The sequence below is a fragment of the Ovis canadensis genome, chromosome 3 (assembly GCF_042477335.2).
Source record: "Ovis canadensis isolate MfBH-ARS-UI-01 breed Bighorn chromosome 3, ARS-UI_OviCan_v2, whole genome shotgun sequence".
NCBI lineage: Eukaryota > Metazoa > Chordata > Mammalia > Artiodactyla > Bovidae > Ovis > Ovis canadensis.
In genome coordinates this window covers 114,411,577-114,433,313 of record NC_091247.1, presented here as the reverse complement: position 1 = coordinate 114,433,313, position 21,737 = coordinate 114,411,577, and the positions used below count along the sequence as shown (strand labels likewise).

Sequence of the window (21,737 nt, the reverse complement as noted above, 5' to 3'; positions counted from 1 at the left end):
CTCTCCCTAGACAACGTCATCTACTCCTCATCCATTCCATTTCTACCTACATCTTAGTGCAGGTCCTCAAAATGATATGTTCATAACTCTAGGCAAAAAGGAAGACTTTTCAAGGAGTACCTAAGGATAATTCCCTGGGCTTCCCTGGGGGCTCAGATGATAAAGAATCTTCCTGCCATGCAGGAGACCTGGGTTCAAACCCTGCGTTGGGAAGATCTCCTGGAGAAGGGAATGGCAACCCACTCCAGTATTCTTGCCTGGAGAATCCCATGGACAGAGGAGCCTGGTGGGCTACAGTCCGTGGAACTGCAAAGAGTTGGACATGACTGAGTGACTAACACACATGGCAATCCATTTCTGCATTTTAAACTCTTAAATGGATATTTCTCTTCTCATAAAAACCCTTCTCCCACTTTCTCTCACTTTCCAGAAGAGAGGCATATTTCTCATTCACTCATCTTGTGTCTTCTAAGGATGCATTTTATTACAGTACCAAGTAAAGAGAAAATTCTACATATTGGGGTTGATATCTAGAAAGTGAATTTTACATTTTTCAAAACCTGTTTCCATAAAATGAACGGACTAATCAAGCTGTCAGGTGATAATTAAATTTTAGTGATAGATTACTATGTCATTTTCGGAACAAAATTTGGAAAGCTTTTGAAGAATTGTGTTACATTCCTATAACAAAACAATTTATATTCCCACTTATTTTCATGTATAAGGTTTTTTAGCACTTTAACATAAATATATGACTAGAATTTATGGTGAAGTTTGTCTCATTCCAGCAGTGAGTATTATTTATCTGTGAACATATAAACTAATTGGGGGGAAAAGGCCAATTTCAATTTTTATTTTTATATTTAACAATTTTTATTTCCTCACTTAGAAATTATTTACCAAAATTTGCAAAGTATTTATGTTGATCAAGTATATATAAGAAACAATTGTAATGAAAACTCAATTTAGAAAAAAATATGTAACAGGATTTCATTATAAAATGAAAAAATTTATGTGTGTGTATGTCTGTGTGCATTTTCTATTTTTTATTGCAGAGAAACATGGTAGGGTGATCCAAAAGAGATTTTCAAGCAGAAATATAGTATGCTAGAATACAACTTGGAGGAGAATAGAAGAATAATAGGAAATTAGTGTTTAGTAAACAAGTAATCATATTTTTAAATGGTTAATGATGAGCATAAAATAGCTATGGTGTCTCAGATCCACTGGAGACATTTAAAAGCCTGAAAAGAATTTTATTGGGGAAAAAATGTCTATTTTTACAATATGCTGGTTTTACAATCATTTAAATGAATGATGGAGAGTTTTGGATATAGACTTAAACTGCCATTTTAGGCAGTTCATATACATAAACGTTTGAGCCCCAGGGATTATTTTCATCAGTTGTCATCATTGCCTTCCTTTCTCTTACTTTTTCTATCCAAACATCCATTAACTCCTGCCACTTTCCTTCCTCATTCCTGTTCACATATGCCCTGTCTCTTCACCTCCAGCCCCAGTGATCAGGGCTGGAAGTTCTCCCTGCTCTGGTCACATTTCCACAGGCCTGGTCAAATTTTCTCAGGGCATCACACACCTAAGTTTCATTTTTAGCTTTGTGTGATTATTTTGAACAATTTCTGCCTCCTTCCTACACTCCCCTCCTTGCCCCTGCATTCATCTTTAGTGCAGATAGGGGTGCAGATCACGTATTCTCAACGCCAGTCAGGTAATAGGGGCTGGCACTTCTTGAATGAAGGGATGCTTCCTTCAAAGTGCCTGATACATGCTTGTTAAATACATCAATAAATGAATATATGCTCCCTTTAACTATGCAATCAAAAGAGAATCCAAACTGGACATGCTGTGAGGAAACTATGATTTATGTTCAAGCACAGTGAGTGTGAAATTTTGGACTGTTGGAGTTGAGAGAAGCACTAGAGATTTAGATACAATGCCCTCACTGTAGAAACAAGGTTGAAAATTTGGAGACATTGACAGACTTGTCTGAACCCACAGCTGCCTACTGACAAATTAGGAGCAAACCTGATTCCTCACCCCCACTCACTGGAGGTTTGGGGAACCGTGCCTCTCCCACAACTCCATACAGACTCTGGCTGTGTTCACTAGTTTGCAACAGGACTACGCTGGGAACCAGCCACCAGAATGGCAGGACTGGTAGGAAAACTTACAGCAAGCCAAAGAGTAGTGGAAAGAATACAAAAAAGAGTGTAAAGAGCAGAGGGAATAGGACCATAATAACTTGAAAACATGGCCAGTAACTTAGGATCTATGTTTTCAGGGAAGAAAACAGGTTTCTGAGGTTCTGAGGTTTCTGAACCAAATACATAAAAACCATAATGGAAAGAGCCCTTTGTCCTGCCACTTCTATGCTCTCACACAAGTTCAACAATTACTGCTGGGCTAAGAGAGTCCCTTGGACTGCAAGGAGATCTAACCAGTCCATTCTGATGGAGATCAGCCCTGGGATTTCTTTGGAGGGAATGATGCTGAAGCTGAAACTCCAGTACTTTGGCCACCTCATGCAAAGAGTTGACTCATTGGAAAAGACTCTGATGCTGGGAGGGATTGGGGGCAGGAGGAGAAGGGGACAACAGAGGATGAGATGGCTGGATGGTATCACTGACTCGATAGACGTGAGTCTGAGTGAATTCCGGGAGTTGGTGATGGACAGGGAGGCCCGGCGTGCCGCAATTCATGGGGTCGCAAAGAGTCCGACATGACTGAGCGACTGAACTGAACTGAAGAGCAGACAAAAGGAAAGGCGCTTAACTGGAGCCCTTTACACTATGAGACTAAACAACAGCTATGACTGAGGGAGGGGCAAGTACCAAAACAGCACCTGATTAAGGGGAGGGAGGAAACTAACCTTTACCCAGAGGCCAAGACAGGCAGTGGGGAGAGGGGCAAAGGTCCCCCTGCTCTTGATTCAGAACCTTTATGGCAATGTTTTGGTTTACATTTTATGTTACAAGTCACATCCTTATTTCCTCAAAATTTATAGAAAGTTAAGTCTAATACTGAAGGCATTCTATAAATGTCTTATCCTGTTCTATTCCACACTGTTCCTACTTTCTCCATCTCAGATTCACACCACCCATTACACAGGCATGGTCAAAATAAGTAGAAGCCAACTTCAGAGATGCTGAATGTTGAACAGTTTCTTACAAGGGTCAGGTCCTATATAGGCATTCTTTTATATAATCCTCACTACTTGTTTGATTGTTAGTAGTCTGGCCACTTTTCAGATGATATAACCAAGTGATTTTCCTAAGTTTACTTAGTCAAATGGCTGCAATTTGATCACAGTATCTCTGACTCTGAAGACCATAACCAATCCTAATACCAGTGGTTCCCAAAGTGTGGGACACAGACAAGCAGCCTTGGCATCATCTGGAAAATTATCAAATTATTAGCAAGTCACATTCCTGGGCCCCATCTCACCCATGAATCAGAGCTCTGAGGGGTCATATAAACTGTTTAACTAGTCTCCCCAGTGACTCTTGTGCACAGAAAACACTGGCTTTCTTGTGTATCCTTTTTTGTTTTTCTTTGTTTTTTTTTAATCAATTTTGAACAAATATCTGTTACTGATATATGGAAATTTGATATACCACCACAGAATTCTAGGCTGTAGGGTAGAAGATGGGCTTTGGATGGAAGCCCAGATCTCTCCCCCAACCGCATCTATTGCTGTATAATCTTGGCAAGTTACATTTAACCTTTGTAAGTTTTAGATTTCTCTTTGTCAAAGGAAAATTAAAAATAAGAAATCATATACCAAAAACACTTAGATAAATGCCTGGAATATAATAAATACTCAGTAAAGTAGATATAATTTTCATTATTATTATCATCAGTAAGGACAACAATATTAAGCTTATGTATTATGTATGCTGCAAAGCTCCACAGAGGCCCCTCTACTTACAATTTTTGTTATAAAATGACCTTATATTTTTCAATTTCAAATGAATTCACAGTAAATTTTAATTCAGTAAGCAGTTTTACTTTCCCACAATGTACAAGGTCTTCTGCTCTTTTAGGGTATTTTTTAAGTAGATTATTGATTTGTTGTTGTCGTTTAGTCTCTAAGTCATGTCCGACACTTTGCAACCCCAAGAACCCACCAGGCTCCTCTGTCCATGGGATTTCCCAAGAAAAAGTACTGGAGTGGGTTGCCATTTCCTTTTTCAGAGGACCTCCCCAACCCAGGACCTGCATCTCCTTCATTGCAGGTGAATTCTTTACCACTGAGCCACCAGGGGAGCCCAGAGTATTGATACCAGTTATCAGTTTATGCGAGGGAATGGATATCACTACTGATTACTTTTAAAAAATTAACCACTTAAAATCTTTACCCTGTCTTGGCTTAAAGCTTTATTGGAATATCGAGATTCATATATATATATACTGGTATACATAAAATGGATAACTAATAAGGACCTACCAAATAGCACATGGAATTCTACTCAGTACTCTATAGACCTATATGGGAATAGAATCTAAAAGAGTGGATATAGGCAGATGTATGTGGTGTTGGAGAAGACTTTTGAGAGTGCCTTGGACTGCAAGGAGATCCAACCAGTCCATCCTAAAGGAGATCAGTCCTGGGTGTCCATTGGAAGGACTGATGCTGAAGCTGAAACTCCAGTACTTTGGCCACCTGATGGGAAGAACTGACTCACTGGAAAAGACCCTGATGCTGGGAAAGACTGAAGGCAGGAGGAGAAAGGGATGACAGAGGATGAGATGGTTGCATGGCATCACCGACTCCAAGAGTTGGTGATGGACAGGGAAGCCTGTTGTACTGCAGTCCATGGGGTCACAAAGAGTCGGACACGACTGAGCAACTGAACTGAACTTCCCTGATTCACTTGGCTGTACACCTGAAACTAACATGACATTGTAAATCAACTCTACTGCAAAAATTTTTTTAAAAGAAAAAAATGTATCTTTTAATATTATTTGAGAAAGACATGAACACAAAATTAAGAGGCTGTGTTATCGTGGACACATTTAATTTCAGGTTACATGTTTATTCAAAGAAAATCCCACAATGATATATTGAGATCCCTGTGTAGTTAACCGTACAATCTCAAAAGTGTTTTAATACAGAGGTTTTCAGATAATAATTCATTTAGAGTAAAAAATATATCCCTTCTATTTTACTCAGTGAAGTTCACGCCAATCATTTATTTATTTCCACCCAGCAGTGAAAGAAACCAATTTCTGTCCTTTTTATTATGCTTTTCATTCATACAAAAAAGCTATTATCTTTTGTGTGTCTTTTTTTCAGAGTGAAATTCTCAGTTCTCGTGCTCTCCTCTCATAGCTGGTGTTTTCACAATCTCTTTTATCATTTGTATTGTTCTCTCCCGAATGCTTGCTGGTTTGTCTCTTTTCTGAAATGTGGCATTCTGCTGAACTTAGTCTCCAAACCACAGCCTAACAAGACCTGAACACAGCTCAGTCTGTCTGTATGCATGACATCACCATTACAATTCAGCACACTGTAGCATTTGAATATTTTAAGAGATCAGAATGTTGACTCATTCACTGTAATTCTTGAATTTTTTTCATTGCCACTACCACCTCTAGCCTTTCGTTGCACTTTTTGGATCCATTAGCCATCCTTGCACCAACTTTCCATTCTATTTTCCAGTGCCACTGATTTGACCTGTCTCCCCAGTGTATCAGGACCAGGCTGTATAGTAACAAGCAGCACAGATCTTTGCAACTGCTGCGTCTTGCAGGACTCCTTGTCCTTTAGATTTATTAGCACAAATATATAGCATCTCACTGACCAAAATTTTTTAGTATGTTATGATATTACCTTGTGGATCAGACAATAAAGAATCTGCCTGCAATGCACGAGATCTGGGTTCATTCCCTGGGTCGGAAAGATGCCCTGGAGAATTAACTGACAACCCACCCCAGTATCCTTGCCTGGGAAATCCCACGGACAGAGGAGCCTGGCGGGCGACAGTCCATGGGGTCGCAAAGAGTCAGACATGATGGAGCAACTAATACTTTCACTTTAACATTACCTTTGGAGAGTCTTTTAAGATGATTTTTAAGGTTCCAATCAAACAAAAACAAGCAAACAAAACTGGTCTACTACTTCAGGCACATTTAAAAAGAAACCTAACCCTCCCCTTAACTGACTCAATTTAGGAAAGTTAAACTCAGCACCAATTACAGGGTACATTATTGTTTTATTACTGAGCTGTCACTTCAAAACTACAGATGAAACCTCTGATCTCACACACAGCCAGCCCCGTAAGCGTCATGTACACTTCCTGCAGGAGGTCACTTGTGTATGCTGGGGCATGTCATTTGGCTGGTTGCTTGAGTATTTCTTAGTAAACACAGAGTTAGTTTCACTGAGCAGGTTTACTTGCCCAGTCACAAAAAGAAGCAAAACACGACCATGTAAAAACAATGAAGGAAATAACAAAAGAAACTTAAAGAATTAGGCCCCATTTAACTACTGTACCACAAATAAGCCCAATAGTTATAAGAACTGAAATGAGCTGACACTTCCATTTATAAGGGGTTGCTAAAAAGATGTCCTTTTCATTATAGGTGACTGGAATGCAAAAGTAGGAAGTCAAGAAACACCTGGAGTAACAGGCAAATTTGGCCTTGGAATGCAGAATGAAGCAGGGCAAAGGCTAATAGAGTTTTGCCAAGAAAATGCACTGGTCATAGCAAACACCCTCTTCCAACAACACAAGAGAAGACTCTACACATGGACATCACCAGATGGGCAACACCGAAATCAGATTGATTATATTCTTTGCAGCCAAAGATGGAGAAGCTCTATACAGTCAACAAAAACGAGACCAGGAGCTGACTGTGGCTCAAATCATGAACTCCTTATTATCAATTTCAGACTCAAATTGAAGAAAGTAGGGAAAACTGCTAGACCATTCAGGTATGACCTAAATCAAATCCCTTATGATTATACAGTGGAAGTGAGAAATAGATTTCAGGGCCTAGATCAGATAGATAGAGTGCCTGATGAACTATGGAATGAGGTTCATGACACTGTATAGGAAACAGGGATCAAGACCATCCCCATGGAAAAGAAATGCAAAAAAGCAAAATGGCTGTCTGGGGAGGCCTTACAAATAACTGTGAAAGAAGAGAGGTGAAAAGCAAAGGAGAAAAGGAAAGATACAAGCATCTGAATGCAGAGTTCCAGAGAATAGCAAGAAGAGATAAGAAAGCCTTCTTCAGGGATCAATGCAAAGAAATAGAGGAAAACAACAGAATGGTAAAGACTAGAGATCTCTTCAAGAAAATTAGAGATACCAAGGGAACATTTCATGCAAAGATGGGCTTGATAAAGGACAGATGGTATGGATCTAATAGAAGCAGAAGATATTAAGAAGAGGTGGCAAGAATACACAGAAGAACTATACAAAAAAGATCTTCACAACTCAGATAATCATGATGGTGTGATCAATAATCTAGAACCAGACAACCTGGAATGTGAAGTCAAGTGGGCCTTGGAAAGCATCGCTATGAACAAAGCTAGTGGAGGTGATGGAATTCCAGTTGAGCTATTTCAAATCTTGAAAGATGATGCTGTGAAAGTGCTGCACTCAATATACCAGCAAATTTGGAAAACTCAGCAGTGGCCACAGGACTGGAAAAGGTCAGTTTTCATTCCACTTCCAAAGAAAGGCAATGCCAAAGAACGCTCAAACTACTGCACAATTGCACTCATCTCACACGTTAGTAAAGTAATGCTCAAAATTCTCCAAGCCAGGCTTTAGCAATACATGAACCCTGAACTCCCTGATGTTCAAGTTGGTTTTAGAAAAGGCAGAGGAACCAGAACTCAAATTGTCAACATCCACTGGATCATCAAAAATGCAAGAGAGTTCCAGAAAAACATCTATTTCTACTTTATTGACTATGCCAAAGCCTTTGACTGTGTGGATCACAATAAACTGTGGAAAATTCTGAAAGAGATGGGAATACCAGACCACTGAACCTGTCTCTTGAGAAATCTGTATGCAGGTCAGGAAGCAACAGTTAGAACTGGACATGGAACAACAACAGACTGGTTCCAAATAGGAAAAGGAGTACGTCAAGGCTGTATATTGTCACCCTGCTTATTTAACTTATATGCAGAGTACATCATGAGAAACGCTGGACTGGAAGAAACACAAGGTGGAATTAAGATTGCCGGGAGAAATATCAATAACCTCAGATATGCAGATGATACCACCCTTATGGCAGAAAGTGAAGAGGAACTAAAAAGCCTCTTGATGAAAGTGAAAGTGGAGAGGGAAAAAGTTGGCCTAAAGCTTAACATTCAGAAAAGGAAGATCATGGCATCCAGTACCATCACTTCTTGGGAAATAGATGGGAAAACAGTGGAAACAATGTCAGACTTTATTTTGGGGGGCTCCAAAATTACTGCAGATGGTGATTGCAGCCATGAAATTAAAAGACGCTTACTCCTTGGAAGAAAAGTTATGACCAACCTAGACAGCGTATTCAAAAGCAGAGACATTTCCTTGCCAACTAAGGTCCGTCTAGTCAAGGCTATAGTTTTTCCAGTGGTCATGTATGGATGTGAGAGTTGGACTGTGAAGAAGGCTGAGTGCTGAAGAATTGATGCTTTTGAACTGTGGTGTTGGAGAAGACTCTTGAGAGTCCCTTGGACTGCAAGGAGATCCAACCAGTCCATTCTGAAGGAGATCAGCCCTGGGATTTCTTTGGAAGGAATGATGCTAAAGCTGAAACTCCAGTTCTTTGGCCACCTCATGCGAAGAGTTGACTCATTGGAAAAGACTCTGATGCTGTGAGGGATTGGGGGCAGGAGGAGAAGGGGACGACAGAGGATGAGATGGCTGGATGGCATCACTGACTCAATGGACATGAGTCTGAGGGAACTCTGGGAGTTGGTGATGGACAGGGAGGCCTGGCATGCTGTGACTCATGGGGTTGCAAAGAGTCTGACAGGACTGAGCGACTGAACTGAACTATGGAAGTGATAGAGGGTTCAAACTCACAAGTCAAAAACTGCTGTACTCTTTAAAACTAAACATCAACCCACGCACCTCCCTTTTGTTTGGGACCCCTACCACCCCATAACATTCTCATATACACGCAGCCCTGCCTCATGCGCCTGGTCCTCTAACTAAGTCCCACTCACTCTTCATAAGGCAGAACACAGGGTCTCCCAGGCAGCAACCTCCCTCTTCTGTGGGTTCACACACTGTCTTATGCTTGGTTCTTGCTTCAAAGTACCACTATTTGTTTACAGAGCTGTATCTCCTATGAATTTTGAGCTTCGCATCTTCTCTTTGTTTTTTGTTTACCAGCTGCTACTGCTGCTGCTGCTGTTAAGTCACGTCAGTCGTATCTGACTCTGTGCGACCCCAGAGACAGCAGCCCACCAGGCTCCCCCATCCCTTGGATTCTCCAGGCAAGAACACTGGAGTGGGTTGCCATTTCCTTCTCCAATGCATGAAAGTGAAAGCTGCTACTGAGAATTGCTCAATAAAATTTCATTAAATAAATGAATTATTTTAAAGATAGAATTTTCCCGATAGTTATATTTTTAAATGTAGAAAATGATATCAGGCTTGAATACTCCTTAGAGAAATTATGGTAATACAGTGGTATAAGTTCAGTTCTAATAAAATAGTAAGAATGTACGTAAGTATGAGCAAATTCATGAAAAGGTTCAAACAGAGCTATCAGTTCTGAGAAAAAGCACCTGCTCTGCTGCTGCTAAGTTGCTCCAGTCGTGTCCGACTCTGTGTGACCCCATAGACGGCAGCCCACCAGGCTCCCCCAACCCTGGGATTCTCCAGGCAAGAACACTGGAGTGGGCTGCCATTTCCTTCTCCAATGCATGAAAGTGAAAAGTGAAAGTGAAGTCACTCGGTCATTCGCGACCCATGGACTGCAGCCTACCAGGCTCCTCCGTCCATGGGATTTTCCAGGCAAGAGTACTGGAGTGGGGTGCCATTGCCTTCTCCTGTCTATAGCCAAATAAGGGGCTTTTCAGGTGGCGCTAGTGGTAAAGAACCTGCCTGCCAATGCTGGAGAAGTGACAGACATGCCTTTGATTCCTCAGTCAGGAAAATCCTCTGGAGAAGGAAATGGTAACTTACTGCAGTATTGTTGCCTGGGAAGACTTGGACAGAGGAGCCTGGTGGGCTGTAGTTCATGACACGACTGAAGCAATTTAGCACGTTTAAGTCAAATTGCCAAATAAAACAATCAAAGAATCAAACAAAAAAGCAGAAGGGTGGAAAGTTGAGACCACAATTGTCAAAGAGTATATTTCACTTTTTTTTCCTTGAATGTATATATGATTAAATATCTTGGTCACATTTTAGATGTATTGATTTTGGATAAATGTTTAAGTTTTCATAGCCCGATTAAATGTGATAGCATTGAAGGGGGTGGTAAAAAAAAAAAAAAAAAAACAGGAAAAGATTTTAAAATAACATTTTAAGACTAATATAAAAGGTTTCCTAGTGGCTCAGACTGTAAAGCATCTGCCTACAATGCGGGAGACCCGGATTCAACCCCTGGGTCAGGAAGATATCCTGGAGAAGGAAATGGCAACCCATTCCAGTACTCTTGCCTGGAAAATTCCATGGACGGAGGAGCCTTGTAGGCTACAGGACATGGGGTCACAAAGAGTCGGACACGACTGAGCTTCATCAGTGTTGCATAAAAGGTTTTAGAGGGCTTAGCAAAAAGGATAAGTTTTAAAAAATGAAGATGTATAGTTCTAGAGCAGAGTGATGAGGAATTTAATCACTGTCTTCTAGTATATGACGGTTCCATTGAGAGATGATAGTAATAAAATATTTTCCTTCTTAGCTCAGTGTATGGCCAACAAGGATTGACTTAAAAAGAAAAGAGGAAAACTCTAGAGAAAGTGAGAGATTATGACTAATTACTAAGTAATGCAGTGAAAGATTTCCCTCACAAACTTTTAAAGCAGGAAAGCTACATTTTGATCTGGAGTCAGATATAAGTTTAAACCTAAACAACTCTCAGCAAGACAAATACCATTTTGTTCCATAAACAAATTATGCTCTCTGTGGTTCCCAATGTTCTTCTACAACAAGCCTCCTTCTGTTGCCCACGGGGCTGTCTCAGCCACTGACACCAGGAACAAGCCCCCTGAAACATGTAAAATAGAATCTTCTGAACTAATTTTTCCTTAAATCCTCACCCTTCTGATCAGACTCTCCTTAACAAGGTGGCAAAGACTGGAGAAGTGTGATTAAAAATTCCCCAGAGTGTAAAAAGAAATGGAACATAATGATGTTTGGAAATTCAAATACACCTAAAATATTTTTTAAAACTATAGTATGAAAATCACTGATCTTTGATTTTGTTTATGCTTCATATTTTTTCATTAACATTAAATGACATTTAGTATAATATTTAAGTCGAAAATAATTCTATCAAATATTTTTAACCTCATATAATATATGAAAATACTGTACTGTGAAATTCCAAGATAAGACACAAGTTTAAGGTTTCTATCAAAGGTCACTGAAAGACTAAAGGTTTTTCATAACATTTTTGTCTTTAGGTTTTACAATTAACATTTGCTGTGCTGCTTTATTTCTATCAAATGCTCACAGTTGTTTTATAAATAAATACCACAACCTTTCTAAGGAACTTGAGAGTTTGACCTAAATTCAATTATTTTGTTTTCATGGGACAGCAAAGCTATCAGGATTCAAAATAAGGTGGCACTCTATATATGAAGAATAAGGGCCTGTCTTAAGGTAGTTTAAAACTAGATAAAATATTCCAGAGAGATGTACACTGTGGCTTCCGTGTGGCTGCTTGGTAATCTGTGAACCTGAAACAAAGTTCTGCAGTGTTTTTATATCGTCTTGTTTCTCTCCAGTTAATGATTGTAATGCATCCACTCAGAATCTGAAAGTAGTACATATCATATCAGAAGAATAGGATTTGCTTCAGCTTACCTGTTCCTGTTGCTGGAAATCCAATCTGAAATAAGTGTTGATGCTTGTTGGTGACAGTGCTTGTTGCCAAAACTACATGCCAGCATTATAACTTCTCTGCGTAGTTCTCTAGGCATCATCGAAAGGAAAGGAAAAACCAACAGTGTTACTATCTGGAGAGAAAGGGTAACTCATTACCCTACATTACAGTCCATATGTGAATAATCAGCACAAAACCATTTTCAGACACGGGGATTCCATTTTGCTGAGTAAGAGATACTTGAGCAGGGTGGGAGTTGTGCATAAAAACGTCTTCTCTGCAAACAGCTCTCTAGGAGTGAGGGGTCTAGGTTCAGATCTCAACTTTACCAGTAAAGGCAGATTTTAAATTAAAACACGGCCAAGAAAAGCCTTTGTTCTCAGTACCAGGTGGTGGAAACCGTGCTGTCCACCAGCAGTCCTTCTGGGGAAGGGAAATGAAAGATGCAGGATGAAAGGTCGTCTCACGCTGCTACAGCCACAGTGCTTCTAGCGGTGTGTCACTGTGCGGTTCTGGGGGGAAGCAAATAAGAAAATAAAACGTACTCATGTTGGTAGGACGCTTGGACAAGAGATCCATTAAAATTGTTTTTTGGCCAACCAAGCTTGATGTACGTCGTCGCAACTTGCTTTAAAATATATTCCTAAATGAAGAGTAGGAGAAATAAAGATAATGTTACTTTCAAATCACTTTGCTCTGACAACTGAAATTATATGTAACTTAAAATATTTTCCAAATGAACCTACTTTGAATGTCCGTAAAATAATGGGTATGGTAAAGCTTTATTATAATTTCATTCGACTTAGTATTTCAAACATAGAAAATAAATATAAAATACAGTTGCAATGGTGGAAGTCTGCTCTTTACTGCCTATTGACAAATTAAGCAATTTTCACTATTAAATATTTGAGATGACAATTTTTGTAGCGAAAAAGAAACTAAGGAATATTGATAATGAATCCGTGTATACATAGTTACATATGTATGTAGATATAGTTTGTGAAAATGAGTACCTAATCTTTATCATTTTATGTAAATAGACCCTATTTAATGCAAAACTATTAGATAAGCCTAGCCTTGTTGAACCTGGCACAAAAAAGAGATTCACTCTTTAGTAAAATGATGCACTATTAATATTTCAAAGTCAAAATCCATTCATCTAATGATATAATTAAATATTAGTAGTAATGTAAGATATGTTCTCCTCATTTTAATGTGGTCCTTGAATTTTGACAAAGGAAGGAAAACACTGAAATTACAGTAAAACAATTCTTAACTTTTACTGGAAATGAAGTGTCTGACATGATATACTATTCTAAAGTACAAATATACACAAGAATGTAAATTTGTTTTACATAAGTGAATATTACAGTGTCTCTGTGTTAAGGAGAAAAGAGAAGGGTAATAAGCCTTTCTCCAGCAGATAAAAATGATAGACTCCATAACTGTACTGACACTTGTATGCACATCTGCTGCAAAGGCAGACTAAAACAAAACTGATAACAATGAACAGTCAAGCCAAGATTATCCTCATTAAAAAAACTGTTAAAGCCAAGGTGCTTTCATGCAGGCTTAGGATACGATTTAAAAAAGCAACTCTTATGGACACCACACTATTTAGATGACTCTAATAAACAGCTTTCATGTCAGAGCCATCTTGCCTCGAGTCATTTCAAATTCATAGGTTAATTAGCAGAGCCAGTATGTTATAAATTAGGAAAATTTTATAAGACACAGAGCAGAGCCTTCAAATAAGTAAAAGGAAAATAAATAATGCTCAATGGTGATAGGAGTTACAGAGATACATTCTCGCATGCAAAACTTCACTGGTGATAAGAAATTTTGGAATCAAAAGCTCATTAGCAGTACTTAACCCTAATGCTATTCAAAATGATTATTGCATTAGATTAGATGGGGTCAGCTGTGCAAGTTTGGTTTTCCAGCCCTTGCTGCTGCTGCTAAGTCGCTTCAGTCGTGTCTGACTCTGTGTGACCCCATAGAAGGCAGCCCACCAGGCTCCCCCGTCCCTGGGATTCTCCAGGCAAGAACACTGGAGTGGGTTGCCATTTCCTTCTCCAATGCATGAAAGTGAAAAGTGAAAGTGAAGTCGCTCAGTCGTGTCTGACTCTTAGCGACCCCATGGACTGTAGCCCACCAGGCTCCTCCGTCCATGTGACTTTCCAGGCAAGAGTCCTGGAGTGGGGTGCCATTGCCTTCCCCATTTCCAGCCCTTAGGCTTAGGAAATCTGGTCAAGTAACATATTGGAATGTTTGCCATGTCTTCAGGTCTATTTGGATTAGCTGTTGTTTGCTCTCCTATATCTCCTTGGACCCAATTATGAATGGGCTTTTGCCTCAATGTTGATCTTAACCTTGTTAATTAAGGAAGTGAATTGAATTTACTATGCCCCTTTGGATAAAAATAATGACTAAGAATCTTTACTGAAACTGTCTTTATTCTGTGAAGATTTTTGCATCCCTCTCCCAGGTTAAGTCCTTTGTGAACACAGAACCCTTTAACTCTAGGGAAGTAAGTTTGAACTTTAAGGATTTGTTATGTATATTTATTCTTAAATTCTGAGGCATTTAAGCTTAACTGACACTTTTAGGCCAGAAAAAAAAAAAAAAAGTAGCTTGTATTCCATTTCTTTCTTCAGAATTTGCCATTAGTGTCATGCAGAAAATCAGAACAAAAATGATAACACAAATTAGAAGAAACTAAAATAACTTGGGATCAAGTTGAACATAGTAGATAATGAGAAAACAGTTTATCTTCTGAAAAGAAGAAAGAAGAAAATATATCTTTTTACATTGAAGACGTTGTATTTCTCCATGCGGTCCAGTAATTTATCTAGAGGATAAAGAGCTCTGCTGGCAGCATGCCAAGGAAGAAAATCCTTTTCCTCAGACAGGTATCTGATAATCTCCAGGGGAATATTCTGAGGCAAATACCCAGCTCTGCACAAAAAAATTTAATGTTAATTATATGCAGAAAAGATACATGATGAGGCAAAAATGAAGATTTTATGTATGCAAATAAAAGGCAGAAAGCAAGATTCATCACAGTATAAAGAAGCCATACTCAGAACTATAAGAATAAAATTACTCACTTTTTAAATATAGTCCTACTCAGGATGCCAATGCCCCTTAATATATACAGAGTTAGTGAGTAAAAAATTTGCATGAACACAAAAATATCAGCATGCATGTTTTTAAAAAGGAAAGAATGGTGGGACTTGAATAAAATCAACTCTAGGTATTTTCTTCATGGAAACCATTCAGAGGTCATGAGTCATTGAAAATAATTGATTACTGAAATGAAATTCTGGGTTCTCAATGCATTTGTTTTACTTTTCATGTACTTCTGTATAATGACATTTAATCCAGGTTGTCCCCAAAAGGATAATCAAATTAAAATAGCAACTTCCAGTTTTGACTGTATTTGTTACATTACCATACAAACATTTTTCAAAACTTCCTATTAAAAACAATTCTATCAATATAGCACCTGTGAAGAAGAGCAGTTAAAGATTAAATTACAAAAAATGTTAAAAAAATAGACTCTTCCTCTTTATTATTTTCAATAGGTGCTATGTCACCATGGGGACCAACGTCAGATTCTTTGGAAAATATGAAACAGTAGCTTTTAAAAACTGTCTGATCACATGCAGCCCACTTTTAAAGAGGGTATATTCAAAGAGGGATCCAAAAGAAGCGAATATCCCTACACTACAGTGGACTGCATAGAAAATCCTCACAGATCAAAGCAATATGAAATACAGTATGGAGTACATTAAAAGATGGTCTTAGCCTTAAAGTCCCTGATGTATACACAGGGTGACACCATGCATTTGCTGATTTTTTACATTAATAATCAACTGAATATAGATTCCTAACACAGGGGACAGGTAAATATGAAGGCAAGCAAAGCCTGGTTCTCTTCTTTACTTACATTTCACACCATTATTTTTTATGGCATCACAAAATTAGATGGATTTTTTTATTTATGTTTGGTAGAAGGTGGACAGGGAGGGAGCAAAGTCTTCTCATCTTCATTTCCAGCAAGTTTGCCAGATTATTTAGTCTTTACTAACGTGATAAGCAAAAACTACTCTATGCACAAATATTAACTTGCAGCTGTGTCTATAATGTTCATAATGAAAACCAACTCTGAAGATTCTGCTTCAGTTTTCTTTGGATTTAATAAATGAACATACACATCATCACTCTAATGATTTTGATTCACTCTTGGTATAAGATCAACCATAGCTAACACCTGACATAAATAAGAATGGTGAAAATAACCCCGAATTTCCACAGTTCCATAAAATTCCCTGAAGTTTGTATGCCTTAGACTCCACCTAGGTTTGTGCCACTTTCCTTGTCCACTTTCTATTTTATACATCCTTACAAAAATAGCGTGAAATTAGGCTAAGGCAATAGTAATTAAATAAGAAACAAAACTTCATATTTTTGCTAATGTAGCATAATAAAACAGTCAAATTTTGCCTACAGGGGTTGTAAAAGTAATGATGTGGTTTTCTTCCTTAAAAATAACACAGCTTCCAGTATTTCGTATTTCATAATTTGTTTTTTCTGAACTTTTAATCCTAGATCTTAACTAGCATGGTGATCACAAATTTGCCTTCTTTAAAATTATAAAATCTGCATGCCATGGATTAGATAATTTTAGAGTTGAAGAAGATTTATCTAGAACCCATTATTCTTTTATTGAGGAAATAAGAAAAAATTATGTATTTTTTTTAAAAGAACCTTTAGTAAGTAGCTAATTTATTAGGGTCCTTCAGATGAGTTTGGAAAATCAAGAAAGGTGTTTGTGTCTATTTTCTCATGGATTTAAACACACTACCTCTTGTCAGTTATAATATATTGCATATTATTTCTTCCTTATAAATGGATGGACATCTTTCAATGACTTATGTTTTGGAAGCAATATGACTACAAATAAAAATATGACAAATAATGTTATGAAAAGAGACTTGGTGCAGAAAAAAGAGCCTGAAACTGAGGAAGAGCCTGAAAGCCTGAGTGCTCGCTGTACAATCAGGTCCGTCCATCTCTCCAAGCCTCACATTCCTTATCTGTGAAATAAGAGGCTTGAACTAGGTGATATCTTTTTTTAGGTTTTGAAGCTAACACTTTTATTCAAACCCACTTACCTATATTTTAGCCTGCTTAAAAAAATCATCACCACAACAAGGGCATAATGTGTTTACATAAAATTTTTGAAAAAAATGCTTTTTCATTTTTATGTTCCCCATTATTCAGCTGTTTGATATGTATAAGTCTTCTAAGAGTCAGAGCTTGAATCCAGGTTTTATAGGACATTTGACGTAGTGTAATAAAATTAAATCAAAGCAAGCCTAAGAGAAATTTAAGCAATGACCAAGGCAAGTGAAGTATTCATTAAATCAAGAAATAGAGCAAGTTATGCTTTGAGTCCTTAAGGCAAAAATTGCTAACTGTGCACCAAAATCTATGCCCTGTTCCACTTCCTGGAATAAAGGATAATTCTCATTTCCTTGGTAGCTAGTTGTGGTCATGTGACTAAACTGTAGCCTATAGAGTATTAGCATTCCTCACTGTCAAGGTCAGCCCATAGACACCTTCTTTAGTCCTCCATGTCCTTTTTCCCTAAAATGAATCCTTCAGAGTGACCCTGAACGGAACTCTTATGCTGAATATGTGAGAACCCTACCTGGGGGTCTGAGTGACTGCATCCCTAAGTACCAGTTCTCATACCCAATTCTGTTTTGTGTGCAGGAAGTACACTTTTATTGCTTTTTCTTTTTAATCCAAATGTATCTTTGGGTCTGTTTTATTTAAAACAATTAACCTTCTCTATTGCCTTCTTTAAATAGAATAAGAAACAGATTACTCTCAAATTGCCCTCATTTTGTGTTGTTACAAACATATGTAAGTAATTATCTACTATATAATTCAATAAACTTGCATTTAGCCTGCTAGATCAAAGTATGTAGCTATACTCAATTGGGTAAGAGGATAATCAACTTCATTACAAAATTAAGACTTGTAACAGATAACGTTGGTGAATAAGTTACCTAGTTTAGATATGTGCTTGTGTAATTGGCTGGTAATGATATGTGTGATTAGTACTACTGATAATGCAATCAATATAGGAGAAGTGTGTGGAATCCTAGTGAATGGAACACTATATTAGCTCTAAGTAATCAGCCCAGTAGGAAGCACACTTAGGGTCCTGATGCTGAAATGCAGTTTCCTTAAATTTGCATCATCACAGGGAAATGCTACTAGAAAATGTGATGGGGGGGGGGGGCGGGGACAAATTTTTAAAGAATAGTGCATGTATAACTATATGGGTTATTCCTCTTTTAGGAAGAAGCTGTAGATGATATCTTCTCTACTCTTGAGGTGAGGCTTGGCATAAGAAATTAGTTACGAATCAAAACAATGGGACAAACATGTGAAAAGATGCTCAACATCAGTAATAATTATAGAAATGCAAATCAAAACTAAAATGAGGTATCACCTCACACCAGTCAGAATGGCCATCATCAAAAAAATCTACAAACAAGTAAATACCAGAGAGGGCGTGGAGAAAAAAGAACCCTCTTGCATTGTTGGTAGGAATGTAAACTGATACAGCCACTATGGAGAACAGTATGGAGATTTCTTAAAAGACTAGGGATAAATCTACCATATGAACCAATAATCCCACTACTGGGCATATACGCGGAGGAAACCATAATTGGAAAAGATACATATGCCCCAATGTTCACTGCAGCACTTTTTACGATAGCTCGGACATGGAAGCACCCTAGATGTCCATCAGCAGATGAGTGGATAAGGAAGTTGTGGCACATATACCCAATGGAATATTACTCAGCTCTAAAAAGGAACACATTTGAGTCAATTCTAATCAGGTGGATGAAACTGGAACCTATTATACACAGTGAAGTAAGTCAGAAAGAGAAATACAAAAACTGTATATTGATGCATATATATATGGAATTTAGAAAGATGGTACTGATGAACTTATTTGCAGGGCAACAATGGAGAAGCAGATATAGAGAACAGGCTTGTGGACACAGTAGTGGAAGGAGAGCGGGCCAAATTGAGAGAGTAGCATTGAGACACATACATTACCATGTGTAAAACAGCTAGTGGGGAGTTCCTGTGTAACACAGGGAGCCTGAGCTGGTGCTCTGCGACAACCTAGGGGACTGGGGCAGAGTGGGAGGCGGGAAGGAGGCTCGGGGCGGGGGGAGGCGGGGCATGTGTAACCTATGGCTGATCCATGTTGATGTATGGCTGAAACCACCACAACACTGTAAAGCAATCATCCTCGAATTAAAATAAATAGTTTTTTAAAAAAATACCGTTGGGAAGACAGGAAAATGGGGGAAGTTTAAGCCATGGATAAAAGATTGCCTGCAGACGCCTATACAGTTCTTCCTCCCACCCCTGTGTCTCTCCCAACGCACACGTGCCTTCTGCTCTTCCTTCTCTAGTTACTGGAGCTTGCAATGGGATATATCTTTAGACATGCAAGAGGATATTTTATGAAGGAAGGACATTAAAATCAGCCTATATTAACTGATGTAAAAATGCACTGACCTTAGCTGGCTTTGTTTTCACCCAAGATCTAAAACGACTTGAATTCCTGTGAATGGTAACTCTTAAATCTTCTGTGATAGGTGGCTTGTACACATAACCTATTTTACCTTTTCTTTAAAAGCCTTTGGTTTCTGGGTGCTTGAAACTTAATGAAAAGTAAAAAGCACAACCTTCAGACTTTTCAGAGCATCATACTCCAGTCTTCATTAATTGAATGTTTATTTAAAAACAATGAATAGCCTACTACATATCTCACCATACATGCAGAAGAGACTATAACTGTCCCTTAGGGCATAGATGTTTGAAGCAATTACCGCAATGCTTAATTAAGAAGCTTACTATTCTATCTACTGTTCTTTGCTATTCATTATTGTAAGACTTTTATGTGCTCTTTGTGGAAAGATATTGTGGTGGAGACTGAAAACCCCACTTGTCCACAGAGCACCACAGAATAAAGAGGGAACTACACAGAGGAGGTATCTGTGTCAACCACGGGTTCTTGCGATAAGTTCCCAGAGAAAACAAAGATATGGTTCAGGCATTGGCAAACCATTGTCTGCAGAGACAAGAAGAAATTACAGTTGGTCCTTCACACCTACAGGTTCTGCATCAGTGGATTCAACCAACTGTGGATCAAAATATTTGAGAAAAAAAATTACAAAGTTCTAAAAAACAAAACTTGAATTCACTGCATGCTGGCAAATATAAATGAAGCAATTATACCATATTTAATATTATAAGCAATCTGGAGACTATTTAAATTATATACAAGTACTATGTATGCCATCTTGGGCTTTCCAGTTGGCACAGTGGTAAAGAAGCTGCCTGCCAATGAAGGAGACACCAAGTTTGATCCCTGGGTCAGGAAGATCTCCTGGAAGAGAAAATGGAAACCCACTCCAACATTCTTGCCTGGGAAATCCCATGAACAGAGGAGCCTGGCAGGCTATAGTCCATGGAGTTGCAAAGAGTCAGACACGACTGAGTTACTGAGGATAGACATATACATCAAGCCATTTTACACAAGGGATCTAAGGATTTTGGTATCTGTGGGGGTTCTGAGGCAGAGTATACCAAAAGATGGCTTACTTCCTTGTAGCCCCACAAAATTAGGAATGTGAAAAGTTGCACACAAAAAAGAGAGTTCTCATGGCCCCTTCTCCTCCTGCTCCTTTTCTTCCAGAAAGCCCAATTCCAAAACTGACTCAGGCACTTAGTTTATGATTTCACATACACTTTGATAACACCCCTATTCATAATAAGTATCATGATATTAATCAGAATCTTATCCTAATACTACCTTCTTACTCACTGAACTTAGATCTCTAAAGAAACCTGCTTTTTACCCATCTTTTTACACCCATAGTCTAATGCAGAATCTAGTTCAAAATAAACATACTCAAACTAAATTAAATCATGGCAATAATGTCAGTTCTTAAAAACAAGAACACTTTGCAAGTATATTAAAACAAACATTGTTACCATTTCTTAATTAAATATTTTCTAAGATTAAATGATACCAGGGAAAATTCTGTCTGAGTGACCTTTGTAGTATTTTTGCTCATCTTGTTTACTAATGGCACGCATAATAGAAGAGATGAAGGCCACTGCTATCTAACCAATAGCTTTGAATAAACTAGTCTATAATAAAGTAAAGTAGCCTTATAGCCAGTGAGAAAGCAGAGGTATTATACAACACCTCTGTTCTTTTCTTTCTGATTAGCAAATGACTCCTAGTCTCCTAGAAGTGTTATTACATAGCAGGTACTTAAATTGAGAGAGGGCTTAGGAGTCTTTCCTCTGTTCAGTAAATTGACAAGGGTCAAACTACATGATCTCCAAGGCCCCTTCTTCAGTAAATACTTAATAATTAACAATAAAACATCCCAACATAATTTTTGCAACTTGTATAGTTCCACCACCACCACCATCACAACCACAACCATCCTTTTTTTCCCACACACTTGTTTCTTCATTTCCAAACATAATTTCTCAAGAAATCAGTCATTATGTAAATATAGTGGGTCCTCTAGGCACTCAATAATGTTCAGAAGCAAAGTCAATGTTTGGTCATTAGTTGGAAAAGC

The 21,737-nt window shown here is 38.3% G+C and overlaps 1 protein-coding gene across 1 annotated transcript in view; it reads right to left on the bottom strand.

The window, feature by feature from the left end:
* Window positions 1-21,737, bottom strand: part of TRHDE (thyrotropin releasing hormone degrading enzyme) — a 461,351-nt gene that overhangs the window by 33,614 nt on the left and 406,000 nt on the right. The window contains exons 13-15 of the mRNA XM_069584013.1: window positions 14,841-14,988; window positions 12,576-12,673; window positions 12,012-12,119 (exon numbers count right to left, since the gene is read on the bottom strand). Of these exons, the coding sequence (XP_069440114.1) occupies window positions 12,012-12,119; window positions 12,576-12,673; window positions 14,841-14,988 (354 nt within the window). The remainder of the gene's footprint in view (window positions 1-12,011; window positions 12,120-12,575; window positions 12,674-14,840; window positions 14,989-21,737) is intronic.